Source organism: Chamaea fasciata, unplaced genomic scaffold, assembly GCF_029207755.1.
Source record: "Chamaea fasciata isolate MVZ Bird 193981 ecotype frontalis unplaced genomic scaffold, bChaFas1.0.hap1 SCAF_15, whole genome shotgun sequence".
NCBI classification, from domain to species: domain Eukaryota; kingdom Metazoa; phylum Chordata; class Aves; order Passeriformes; family Sylviidae; genus Chamaea; species Chamaea fasciata.
In genome coordinates, this window is record NW_027094100.1 from 13,413,791 (window position 1) to 13,427,277 (window position 13,487).

Genomic DNA, 13,487 nt, shown 5'->3' on the forward strand with positions numbered 1-13,487 from the left:
GCAAAACCTCGTGGCTTTTTTTTTTCTTTCCATTTTTTTTTCTGATTTTTTTTTGTTTGTTTCGTTTCTTTCCTCCACAACAGCATGCTAAGAAAATAAATCCAGGAGAAGCTCTGAACTTCAGTGCTCCACAGCCTTGGAGAGTAACTTCCTCATAAAGTTTAGCAAGAGTAATACAAATAATACAAGAGTTACAAGGAGAAGCCTGGGGAAGCTGCTGCCAGAGTTCCCACGGGGACAGGCAGGTCACACAGTCTCTATCCCCCCACTGTCCTGCTCGTGGGGCTGCTGGTAACACCCAGATCTCACTTTAGAAAGGCTTAAAGCACGAGTCACTTCTATTGGCATCCTCAGAATGGAAGAAAAACTCAGGGGCTTCTCCTTAACACAAACAGAAATAATAAAACCCCCCAGAACATCCCCCAGAAGGATTCAACAATCCTTTATGGGAACAAGCCATGTCTTTCTCCCCTCTCTCCTGGTTTTCCAAGAGCACAGCAGAGCCAAGATTTTACCTGGCTGCAGCCAAAACTTTCGAAGCATGCCAATAGGAAGAGATAAAAACCAGCCTACCCAAGAACCCTGCCTCGCTCTTCACCTCCCCTGCCAGTGCTCTACAAAGGCTGAAGCTATTTATACACAGAAAGGCATCACAGGAGCCACGCCGGGGAAAGCTGGGCTCTACATTTAGGGGCCCTGCAGCTCATCTCACCCCGAGGTTCGGGATGCAAAGCTCTGCCCTACCCCCCAGAAATGCAGGAATTTGCTGGCTCTGAACTTCACTGAGACTCTACCGGCTCTAGTTTCTATTTACACGTCTCTAGCTACGGGCTCTGCTGTCTTTTTTTAAAAAAACAACCGAACAACAAAACTTCGATTAGACCTTTTTATTTCCCTCCCTTCTATGAAGTGATGGCAATTTAGAGTGTGGCCCGAGGGCATGCACCCATCTTATTTCAAACCCGTGCTGGGTGTTCAGGGAATTTCTGCCTCCTTATGATAAAATTGCTTTTTCACCCGTTCTTTTTTTTTTTTTTTTTTTTTTTTTTTGTGTGTTTAACCTAGTTTTACTTGCACTGGATAAAACCCCTACATTTACTCAAAAACAAATTTTTTGTTGGTTTTTATGCCTTTTTTTTTTTTTTTTTTTGCTTTGAGGAGCAGACTCAGAGTACTCAGAGCACTCTCAACCCATAGCAAACTCCCAGACAACTCAGGATGCCAGATAGAAGAGTGCAGAAGGAATGGCCAGTACTGGTTGGGGTTCTGCCTTCTCAGGGCTGGACAGGATCCACCAGGAAGTTCAGTCTGTCTGAGGCTTTGTCTGTGGGATCTTCTTAGGATAAGTGGTACATGCTGTATCCAACGGGAGTGGCGTAGAGTCCAACGGGCGGGATGGGGAGCACAGGTCTGTGAAAAGGGTAGGATGTGCCGTACAGGGAGGCAGCCTGGATGGGGGAGTTGATGGGGAAAGGGAGGCTGAACCCCGACGGCAACATGGGCTTCGCTGCCATCTTGAGCTTCTCCAGCTCGGCCTCCTGCAGTCTCTTGGCCTTGGCCCTCCGATTCTGGAACCAGATTTTGACCTGTGTCTCTGTGAGGTTGAGGGAGCTGGAGAACTCGGCCCTCTCGGCGATGGACAGGTACTGCTTCTGGCGGAACTTGCGCTCCAGGGCCAGCAGCTGCGAGGTGGTGAACGGGGTCCGGGGCTTCCTGTTCGTCTTGTGCTTCCTCAGGGTGCAGGCAGTGGGGCTCAGGTGTCCTGCAAGGAAGGGAGAGGCCGGTTATCACAGCAGCAGGGACACCCCGGGGCTCTGCTGGGCGTCCCCTCCAAACAGATCCTTCAGAGAGTGGCTCTGGAAATCTTGTTCTCACCACACTTAAACTCACAGCGCTCCAGCTGATGAAGAGAAATTCTGCCTCAGCGATTTCAAAAGGGACAGAGAATTCACGGGTGGCTTTGGGAGTCACTTCACAGGGGTCGAGAGCACACAAAGCCACTGCCCTGGCGGCTGCACAGCTCCAGGAAAGTGCAGCACAAATGCCACAAAAGCAGGAGATTCCCAAAAGGACAGGGGGGCAAGGGGAGAGCCCAGCCCTGCTCCAGGATTTCCCCACTACAAGTGACAGCTGAAGAAGTTCTGACAGTTTCTGTGGTTTCACTAACTGGACTTTTTTTCTTTATATTTTTTCTTCCAAATCAAGTTTTTCCTCTGCTTATTAATTCTGATTTTCAGTGGGTGTTGTCTGATTATCAACTGATATTAAAAACCCCCAACAAACTCAAATAGGAAAGCAGCGCCCTTTTAATTCAACATTTAGCTTTTATGACATTTGCCAATTAAAAAAAGAAAACAGACAAAACTTCAGCATTTGGTTGCCAATAAAAGCCAGAAAATCCACCACCTTTTGTGCCTGCCTTCAACCCCCGCCAGGTTAGGCAATATTCCCGGGATGGCAGAGCGCTGACTCGCCTTTAGATTAATTTAGCACTTCACTAACAATTTTGCAATCTAAAGAATAACTAAAAAGCAGGCGGCTGACTTCAAAAGATCAGTGATTTGGTCGTGATTTGCTCACTCCTGGGGCACAGGACAAGTCATCCTGGCTGGACACAGCAAGTGACACCCAGGCTGCTGAATTTTTGTCCTGCTTCAAGCGCTCGTCAGTATTTGCATTTTGGGTTTTCTGTACTCGTTTCACTTTTCTCTTTTATTTTTTTAAATAAGCCAGACCATGGAGCTGTTTAAGCACGTATCGTGCAATTAAAAAATCCCACGAGGGAATTGTTCTAAAGTTCAGGAAAGTAAAGGAGAAAACAGTTACAGTGGAAAAAATTTAAACTTTTCTTATTGCTCTTCCTCTAGAAAACTACTGAAATACTGAAAACAAACAAAAAAAATATGAAGCTTTTCTAGGAAACAACTTCTCAAATACTGGCCTGTGATCCCACCAGGGCATTTTAATAATTCAGGTGCTCACTGTGACAGCTGATTCACTTCTATAGCTGCACTAAATTAAAACTACAACAAACCGACCCTGAATTCCCTGCCACTATTTTTGAACCCAACTCCTTTCTTTCCCCCAAGCGAAGCCGTGCCAGGACTCAGGGACAGGATTTTTGGGGTGGCCGTGGCTCCAGTCCCAGCGCCTTCCCCGGCTCTGGGGTGAGCCCGAGCCGCGCACGGAGACACAAACGCGCTTTTTTCCCATGAAATCCCGGGAATTATGCCCAGCCCGGCCTTCCCCGGCTCCTTCCCTCGCTGTCCCCCGAGGGCTCTGAGACCCGCAGGGACCGCGGCCACCGCAGCCCCCGGAATTGCGTTTATCCCGTGTCAAACCCTCACTGATTTATTTTTCTGTTTTCTTCTCTTTATCCTTCTTTTCCAAGCCAAAATCGGACCAAAAAAAAAAAAAAAACCAAACAAAAAACCAACCAACAAACAAACAAAAAAACCACCCAAAAAAACCCCCAAAAAACCCACCATCATTTGGAGAGGGTTTTTCCTCTCTGCGTTCCTCAAAATTCCAGCTTTTACAGCCTTTCCCCCCCAGCTCATCCCACCCGCAATATTAATATTAATAATAATAAATCAAGGGGCTGTTTTTAATGTCAAAACTCTCCATGGACGGGCGGTTTTCCTGCGGGACAATCGCTCATTGCCTCCTGCCGAGGTGGGAAATGAGGAAAACGCTCGAGGCCGAAGGACCTTCCCCTCCTTTCCCCGATCCTCAGTTTTCTCCCCAAATCCCTCTGAAGTCACGGGAAACTCCCCGCTACCGAAGTCCTTTACAAAACTCCTTCCCCGACCCCGAGAACAAACAGTTTTAAAAGAGAAAAAGGAGGAATTTAGAAGGGGAAAAAATGTAGAGGGAGATTATTAGGCCGTGTCTAAGTCTGGGGTTTTGGGCAGGTTTAGAGAAGGGGTCCAAGTAGCGGCGAACGCGCTTTTTTTCATGTTTTTCCAGCACATTTAGGGAATACGTGAAAAGTGAAAACTGGAGCTACACAGGGAATACCTTCCCCCTGCCCTCTCCCAGCACGAAAGAAATCAAATTAATTCGGGGTTGCCATAAAAGAAAGGAAGTGGATGAAATCCAAATCGAAATTATTGTTAAAAAAAAAAATAAAAGGAAAGCTGTAACAGCACTAAACTTTCCTCCCGCAATATTAGACTGAGGATAAAATTCCGTGAGCCAGTTCGCGCCTGAAAAGTCTCTTAAAACTTCAATTAAGTGGAGTATTTAATTTCCACCAGGCAAGCTGGGGATGCGCGGAGGAGAGCGGATCAATCCTGACACAGGTGCGCGGCCACCGCAGGGCGGGGAAGCCTGGCACGGCCGGGATGCTCCTTCCCTTTCTCCCCAAGGATGCTTTGAGGCTTTTAATTCCTTAAAAGCTTTTTTTCCCCCCTCTCTCTCTCTTTTTTTTTTTTTTTTTTTTTTTTTTTTTTTTTTTTTTTTTTTTAAATAAGGGTTCGCAGCGAAAGCGAAACGCGGTGAAGGGGGTTTCAGGATGTCACCTCCGCCCCGAGTGTCCCTAAGGAGGGGACGGGGTCGGGAGGGATCCAATGGGTCAGGACCAGCTCGGGGAACTTTGACAGGCTCCGGACACAGGGATGGAGGGACAAACCCCGCGCCGGGAGCCGGCTCAAGCTTGGAAGGGACAATTCCCGGGTTTGAGAGATTGGTGCGCACCGCGGACGGGAGAAAGGCACGGGGAGAAATCTCAGTTGTTATTGGGATAACATAAATGGACGAACTGACTGCCAGGGGGCCGGGAGCTGGTCCCTGGCGATTTCTGATCTTTCCAAGGCTTAGAAAGGGGGTCCCTGGTGATTTCTGCACTTTCTAAAGCTTTGAAAGCCGTCTATATTCGTAGACATCCCTGCAGTCATGTACAGAAACTCTATACTCATTTAACTCTATAAATACATGATAATATAGATATATAATAATAAATATATACTAAATAGCTAAAAAGACATACATATAAATACCTATAAAAGTATCGCGGAATCGCAGAATGTTTTAGGTCGGAAAGGACCCTAAACCCATCTCCTTCCATAGGCAGCGACACCTTCCCTTCAGGGCCCCATCCAACCCGAGCTCTCGGATGGGAATACAGGATATAAACCACAGGATCTATGCCTTCAGCTCCGTGCATTTACCCCCGCGCTCCGGCGCATCCCGCCCGCCCCCGGAGGACTCACTTGGCGGCGGGGAATATCTCCCGGCCTCCGAAGGGATCCAGGACGAGCCGTCCTCAGAGTTCTCCGACTTCACCGAGGCGGTGTCGAAGGGTTTTGTAAGCGGCCCTGGCGGGCTGTGCTCGTCCCGGGAGCCGTGGGGCGCCAGCAGCAGGTTCCTGGAGGTGCCCACGGCCGCCCCGTCCGCGCTGCTGCTGCTGCCGCCGGCCGCGGGCAGCGGCGGCTCCTTGGGCGGGGGTTTCTTGTCGGACATGAGCGCTTCCACGCTGAACGGCAGGCTGGACACCTTGACTTTGTGGTGCTCCTCGGCGCCGGCCGCCGCGCCCTCCTCGTCCGAGGAGGAGAAGACGTCCTTGGCCTTGTGAGGGGAAGCCATGGCGGGTGCGGCGGAGCTGGCGCTGCCCGGCGAGTGCGGCGTGAGGGCCCGGCCGCCCCCCTTTTCCCCCTCTGGGGCTCCCCGCCGCTGTCCTCCTTGGCCGAGCGGGGGAGCCGCCCCGCCGCCCAATCAGCGCCCGCGCCACCGCCTGACGTAACGCGAGCTCGCGTCTCATTGGCTGAGAGCTGGAGGGGGGCGGGCCCAGCCGGCGCCGCTCGCGGGGAGTTCCCGGCCCCCCCCCGCCCGCTCCCCTCCCCGATCCCAATTAATGACACGGGGTTAATGACACGGGCGGCCCGCCGAGGAGCCGTGCAGGGCTGTAATCACAGCAGAGCGAGGGGAAAAAAAAAAACAACTCACCGAGGTAATTAAGGATGATGATGATGAGGCGAAGAGGGAACTTCAGAGGAGTGTGGCTGTGCTACCCCCCCCCTCCGCCGCCGGCGCGGCTCCTCCCCGGGTACCCCGAGATCATTGCGGCCCCCCCAGGGTCACCCCGACACCCTCAGGGTCACCCCGGCACCCCCAGGGTCACCCCGGCACCACCGGGTTAATCCCTGTCCAACGCTCCGCCGACCCTCCCGGAGCGGGGTCTGTCCTCCCCCTTCCCTCCATCTCCCCCAAAATCGAGTCCCTTTCCCCCAAAACGAGTCCCTTTCCCCCAAAAACGAGCCTCTTTCCCCCCAAAACCGAGACCCTTTCCCTCCAAAACGAGTCTCTTTCCCCAAAAACGAGTCCCTTTCCCCCAAAACCGAGTCCCTTTCCCCAAAACGAGTCCCTTTCCCCCAAAACCGAGTCCCTTTCCCCAAAACGAGTCCCTTTCCCCCCCAATCGAGTCCCTTTTCCAAAGGAGCGGGATCTGGGCGTGCAGAATTCGGGATACGGGATGCGGACCCCCGGAGAAACGTGGGGGCCGCCGTTTGCTCCACTGTTTTCTCATCCATTTTTTTTTCTTGTTTGCGTTTCCACGGCAGCAGGACCCAAGTCGGGCAAAACCACTCTGCAGAGGTTGGATCTGTAATTATTATTTTTTTTTCCAGCGTCAATTACACACGTGATGAAAAGATGAGCTTTAATAAATTAGGGGCACGCAGCCCTTAATTAAAAGTCCTATCAAACCAGCACTATGAAAGCGATTCTCTCACTTTTTGACTTCCTACCAGTGGTATGAATAAAGAGTATCCTTTAAAAAGCTTTTATAATTACAGCGCGGATAAAAGCGAATACATATTGTTCTTTTCATAATTATTTTAATCTTGCGCCGGGCATTATTTCATGCTGTGCCCGCAACTTTCTCAATTGTTTAGTTGTTTTAATTTTTTTTTTTTTTTTAACGTCCAGGCTGCGCAGGGTTTGGGAGCGGTTTTGCTGCTATAATTTATTAGTGAGGGTCATTTTTAGAGGCACTAAAAAACACTGAGAAGACGACAGGCACAGTTCCACTCCCCAAGCCCCGAATTTAGGGGCAGCTCAAGTCTGCGGGCTCGGTCCTGCACGGCTGCAGAACTCTGAAGATGAATATTTAGATATCCATTTTCCATAAACCACGGAGGGTTTAATCATCTCATCTTTTGCTCGATTCGGGCTCCTGATTTCCCTGCCAGCTCATAGCACAGTCTTGGAAGCCCCCAGCCTTGCAAATTTCGATTTCCCAGCTCGAGGATGGGCCTGTAGGAGAGCTTCGCGATGGGCCCGGGGGGGGATCCCGACCCTTTCCAGCCCCGCTCATCCCTCCCCACTTCTCAGCCACCAAATCTCCAGCCGCCCCAGCCCTGATAACATCTCGCCTGGTGCCAGCGAGAGCAAATTGGGACCGGGGCACGGGATTGCCGTGTGGGAAGGAGCGTGGGAGGACATGTGCGAGAAGCCGTGTTACAAAACCCCACTCCTCGGCGGCGCTAATAGCAGGGTTTGCACACTCATTGCTGATTTCTGCCAGTGTTACCGCACAACTCGGTGCGTTAAGGATTAAAGATATGCCGGGAGAAGTGATGCTCTCCTCTGCCTCACTCCAGCCGGCCTGGCTGCAACATTTCAGCCCATTCGGGCTTTTCTCCGAGGATGAAAATAGCGCCACAAACTGATGCCTCTCCAGCTCTTGCTACCCCCAGTTTGTCACTTCTCCTTCCCCCCAGAATCCATCTCTTTGCTGGGAGACCCTCACGGGGAGAGCAGCCAGGCAGCCCCGGCCTTGCAAAGCTCTGCCGCCGCCGTGGGGTTGAGTTTGTCCCTCTTCTCCCCCTCCTTCCCCTTCCTTTCCCTTCTCCATGCTTCCTGCACCGTGACAAGTAAATGAGAATTGATGGACACGCGGGAACAATGCCGGCGTGTCGGGAACAATGCACGGCCCGTGGAAAGCCATTGTGGGGCTGCTGGAAACGCCGCAGATAATTACACCGCGCCCCCGAAGGCGATGCCCGCTGGAAGGGCGCCTGGGGAACCGCAGCTCGGGGTCACGGTGACACCGGGCACGTCCCTTGGGTGCAGGTTCTCTCTCCAGGTGCCCGCTTGTGGCCCGGCTGTGCGAGCTCCGGGGGTTTGGAGAGGCTCCTCTGCTCCCTTGAGAGGCCGGAGGGAGAAAAGGGACCGAGGGACAAGGTGCTGTCGGTGCTGTCGGTGCTGCGGAGCACAGGTTGGCTTCTCCAGCCTGGTCTGGCTGAATTTTGGGATAGCAAAGCACGGCAGGGTTTGCTCATGGTGTTTCCCCCCTTCAGCCTCAGTCCGTCGCGAAATTGGAATATTTTCTGTCTAAAGTTTGAGCTTAGAGATTTCTCTCGTCTTTTCTCTCACCCGTCCCCTCCTTCATCCTCCTGCTCTCAGTTAAACACCAGAGGATGAAGCCGCACACGGCACCGAATGTCCCGCACGGAAACCTCGCCGAGACGGGCTTTGGAGAGAGAAATTTCTAGGAATTAAGGCTTTGCCCCCTCTCCAGGATCCCAGAGCGGCCGCCCAGTCTCACACCAGCAGGAAATTCTCCCAGCCTGAGGGAACAATGTGACTCCGGGGGCTCCCCCTTTGTGTCCCCGCTGAGACCCCAGGCCCAGGGCGGGCTGTCGGGACCGAGCCGGCTCTGGGGGCGTCCCCTGGTCTGCACGGGATCCCCAGAAAGCCCCCGGCCCCCCCGTGCCCCTCCGGCTCTCCCCCGCCCTCCTGCAGCATCAACCCCCTGAGCTCTGGGCGCCCCGGTCCTGCGGCTCTCAGCTGGAGCGGGGCGGGGAGGGAGGGAGCGCAGGGGGAAGAGAGACGCTGCAGACAAACTGAGGCTGTTTGGCAGGCGCCAGGAGCGGGGAGATGAAAGGGAAGCTCCTGGGGGAAGTGGCTGTGCAGTTTGACGGGCTCCAGCAGCAGCAGCAGCAGCAGCAGCAGCAGCAGCGACGGCCCGTCCCGGCCAGCTCCGCCTCCCCCTCTGCTTCCCCCGGGCTCCAGGCTGCCCCCGAGCCCACCTCCGCCTCGTTTTTCCCAGCCTGGAGGCGGAGGGAGGTGTCGGGCGGGCGCTGCCGCAGCATCCTCGCTCCTGTATCCATCCAGCCGGGAACAGCATCCCCGCCACGAAATCCCACAGCATCGTTATCCCGGGATAGCCGGGGGCGCGGGGTTGGGGGGAGGGGGCTGCCCAACACCCCCCGCCCTCCCCTTATCGGTGTAAATCAGGAGGGAAATCACCGGGACCGTGACACGACCGCTGTCCCGTGTCCCCTGTCCCCGTAAAGCAGCAGCCCCTGTCCCCCACAGACACCTCGGAAGGACAAAACGCCCGCGGGCAGCGGAGTTATTCTCTCAGGAGCATTTCCCCCTCCTTTAATGATCGATTTGATTAATAACCCGTTTTCTAGAGACGGGAGAGGGGTTTTTTTTAAACGACCGGCCGCGGGGCTGGCGTGCGGACACCACTCAGGGAAGGAAGATTAGGCTCCCGATTTGACTGCAAAAAGAAAGGAATCAGAGTGTGCATCAAGTGTAAGTTTTGCCCCGAAACGAGGCAATGTTTGATGTGTCAGAGGCTGGGAGATTATTATTTCATCGCCTTGCCCCAGATGAGACCCGGAGCCAAGCGAAAGGCGTTGCGTTAACAGCAACACGCGTTTATCTCCGGACGCTAGGAGGGAATTGAAGCGAGCTGAACATCAGAGCTCCCGAGGGATCAGGGCTGGTTAGGGACGCCTCGATCCGGATCCACCTCTGGATTCCCGAAGCCGTTTTGGCTGTCAGCTCCTGGCTGCCGAGCCTGCTCCGAGTGGTTTGCGAGGGGACCCTTCCCCGAGCATCCTCCGGGCAGGGGTGAGGGCTCTGTCCCGGCTCCCGGTGCTCGGGGAAGGTGGAAGCGATGGACCCGAGTCCCACCGAGTGCAATCACGCGTTGTAATTGTCCCCTGTGTCACCTCCCCATCGATGGCACCGGTGCCATCCGCTCCTTCGGACAGAGGTGGTTGCACAACAGGGTTGTGCTCTCTCCCTCTCTCCGCGCAGGTATTTGATTTACCAGCAGATATTTGTTCTGCTTGGCAAGAGGCAGGGGAGGGCTGCGAGAGATCAGATGTCTTCCTGCTCAAAGCAATTAACAGTTTTGCCCTTAAGGATTGAAAACAATTTTTTTTTTTCCCAAGGTAATGACTTTTAAAATAAATACAAGGGGGAAGGTTCGAGGGAGGAAAGCGCTGGTAGAGAGGTTAAATTTACGCGCAGAAAACTCGCGGTCAAGAGGATCCTCGGAGATTTCGGAGGTGATGCAGGGCCCCTGGCCCCTGCCAGCCCGGACCCCGGGGGTTCCGCTGTGTCCTGGAGGCCAGGAACGGACCCTGACGCCCCCAAACTGCTCGTCACAAAGCGCAGGATCGGGGCCCCTCGGAGAGAACCCTCGGGCACCTGCTGGAGCCGCTCGGAGCTGTCACAGGACACCCCCCCCCACCAAAATCCACCACTGGAAAAATGCGGGCAAAATTCTTTAGGGTTTGGCCCCGGTGCCACCGTCCCGCACACCCCGAGGGCAGAGGGACGAACCCCGAGGCTCCCCAGAGAGGGGGAACGTCAGGGCTGACTTCTGCTCATTTATTTATTTATTTATTTATTTATTTTTACGAGGCAGAGAAAGGAGGAAAAAAAAAAAAAAAGATCCGTGACTTTTTTTTTTTTTTTCCCCTCGCCCTCTCCCCCGGACTCTTTCATTCTGTTTGCAAACGATTTCCATCGAACTTGTTGCAGGGATTCCTAATAATCGCACACACCTTCCTGCCTGTCTGGGCGATGAACAAGCCCACATGATTCACCTCGGCCAGGGAAATGATGTGCGCAGAGTGAGACACTCAAGGCTCCGGCTTAGATCGGAGCACCCGATTATCCCCGGAGTGTCCCCACCTTCCCGCACAAACAGCCGGCCGGATTTATTTTCACGGGCGCGTTTCATTTTTATTTATCAATTTTCAGATATATTCGTTTTTCGAGTTTCGCCCGCTGCCTTCCCTCAGTCTTGGGAATGCAGAGGGAATGAGGGATGTGAAATACACGGAATTGTCCCGTGCCTAAAGGCAGTTCCTATAAAAATCCTATTATTTATGCAGTGATTTCGCGGTGTGGAGATGTGTCCAACGCTGGATGCAATTCAACAATTGCAATCCTCTTCTGCCAGTCATTTTTTTCCTATTCAGCTTTTTATTTTCCAAATCTATCCCGAGCCCCCTGAACGACCGCAGCTACCCCACTGCCTTTTGTCTCCCATAATTTCCCATCTCTTTTTGGTTATCTTGGGCGCTGCAATAAACCGATCAATAAACAGCTTTGGGGTTACAGCCTCAGACTCGGTACAAATTGATTGTGAGGGTGCCAGACTCCGTGAGATCAGCCGGTTGATTTCCTCACTTCTCGAACCCCACTTCTTCAAAGAAAATTTAATTTTTCGTATTTTTTTCCCCGAAAAAAATATTGTTGAAGTGAGATTGAGGATTTTTTTTATTATTTTTACGAGCCAGAACGAAGACGGGGAGTGACTCTGCAGCTGTTTGGGGCTGGGTTGAGCTGTGCTCGCCGGGAGATGCTCTGGCTGGGATTCGATGCCTCGGAGCTCCAGGCAGGGACACCTCGCGCTGGCGCATCCCTGGCCGGCCGTGCTGCCTCTGAGCTCAGCGCTGGCTGCTGCCAGAGCCGCGGGAATCCCCGCAGGAATCTGGAGAGAGCGAAAAAATCCTCAGCCCGACCGTGATTTTCCATCCCTCCATCCATCCCTGTCCTCTCACCCCGGATTCCAGCCAGCCCTCCAAGGTTACAGGGATTTATTTTCCCCTTTAATTACATTCAGGGTTCTTTCAGGGCGTTCGCAATTCCTCTGGTTGCACTTCGAGCTGATATTAGCCCAGGAGTGAGTGCCATCGGCGTCCCCGCCATGCTCCGCGGGGCTGGGGAATTTATTTGAATGCTCCCAATTCCTCAGCCGATTGTGCGGGTTCCAAGACGTTTTAAGCAGAACAACAATTTTTATTTGTGTGTATAAATGTATTTACACCGAGCAGAATAAATCAGACCTCAGAATTTAACAGATGGCAGAAAGATGCTCGTTTAGAAAATGATGAAATTAAATCCATGCGACTTCTTTTACTGATTTATTTAGCACGGAGTCTCAGAAATCAGAGAGAAGAATCTCCAACTCCTCCATCCCTGTTAATATAACTTTGTGTCTTACTACACGTGTAAGGTGGTTAGAAATATCCAACACTGCCTTATTTCTAGAATTTCCCCCTGGAAAATAACCCTCATTCTAATAGAAGAACTATCGTTGCCTATGTACTTACAAAATGCACTTTAACCGACTTCATTTGTAGTCTCTAAGATCGAAAAAAATTTAAAAGTCTGCAACTCCGAGGTGGCAGCTTGCAGAGATTTTGGGGAAGAAGCACTTCAGGGAAGGTTTTTCTGTTGTCTGTTATAAGAAAATTTGTGCCATGTAAAAGATCGACTCAGTTTTCTTCACTTGTATTAAAAATCTGCGTTTTCCCCTGACTGCACAACCCGAATTCATCCCACAGAAATGCTCCTTGGACAGTAGCTCCCCACTGCTCCTCATCTGCAAAAATCTCGGTTATTCTACAGATAAATCAAATTGTGTTTTTTCACTGCTTGTTTTCTTTATTTGAAAGTGAACAAGACCAAGTTAACAAGACCGCGATGCCCAGTGATGGATTTGGGATTTAAGCGTTTGGACCCTGATCCTACCAGTGCCTTGGCTTTGATCAACTTCCCAAATTATGCTGCATCAAAACATTCTGCAGAATAATTCAGGATGGATGCATCTCAGTGTCCCTTCCCGAGAGCAATGACAACACGGAGGAAACGTGGGAAACAGAGATTTGTACCCAGCAAAGAGATTTTTTGCAATGTCAGGGTGTTTGACCGTGATAACGGCGAGCTCTGGATATTTAAGGTTCAGTTAATAGAGGTTTTATTTCATTTGATTTACTCCAGATGGTTCTCAGCCACAACACGGAGGCTGAGACAGCAACCAGAGCTCCGGCGTGCAGGAGGCTCCGAGTAATGAATTTTCATTTGGCCCACAGCAGATAAGAGCCCAGGCAAGGCTTGGATCCGCAGCAGTTCGGATTCCAGAGCCCTGCTCTGCTCAGGGGGGGCAGGAGAGGGCTCGGGAGGTGGCTGCTGCTCCTTACGGCACAACGAGAGCCAAGAAAATCATCTCAAAATTACGTTCACAATTTTCTGTGGAGGGATAAATCTCCAGCTCAGGCAATCAGGGAGGTTGGGTCAGCCCCGGTCTGCAGTGCCAACACCGGCTCTGCCTCTCCATCGCTCCTGGGGCAGGGCCAGCAAAGCCAACCTCATGGTGACCTAACTCCAATTACAGCCGGCCTAATCAGCCCCAGCTCTAATATGGTAACAAAGGCTTTGCATGATCCAAA

The 13,487-nt window shown here is 52.2% G+C and overlaps 1 protein-coding gene across 2 annotated transcripts; it reads right to left on the minus strand.

Annotated features, from left to right (window-relative positions):
• Positions 1-1,000: 1,000 nt before the first annotated feature.
• MSX2 (msh homeobox 2) lies at positions 1,001-5,966 on the minus strand. Of its 2 annotated transcripts, XM_066196932.1 has the most exons (3): positions 5,947-5,966; positions 5,214-5,608; positions 1,001-1,762 (listed from the first exon to the last, which is right to left on the minus strand). In XM_066196932.1, the coding sequence occupies exons 2-3, from the start codon at positions 5,584-5,586 to the stop codon at positions 1,338-1,340; spliced, it is 798 nt and encodes a 265-aa protein (XP_066053029.1). In that variant the 5' UTR covers positions 5,587-5,608; positions 5,947-5,966; the 3' UTR covers positions 1,001-1,337. The 2 variants fall into 2 exon arrangements, with proteins under 2 accessions (XP_066053029.1, XP_066053028.1); XM_066196931.1 differs by lacking the exon at positions 5,947-5,966 and having other exon boundaries at positions 5,214-5,659.
• Between the last annotated feature and the right edge of the window lie 7,521 nt (positions 5,967-13,487).

Excerpts from the sequence above, each read along its gene's own strand:
- MSX2 (XM_066196932.1), bottom strand. The coding sequence starts at position 5,586 with ATGGCTTCCCCTCACAAGGCCAAGGACGTCTTCTCCTCCTCGGACGAG. Across the intron at positions 1,763-5,213 it reads GAGATATTCCCCGCCGCCAA|GACACCTGAGCCCCACTGCC; the intron begins GTGAGTCCTCCG and ends CCTTCCTTGCAG.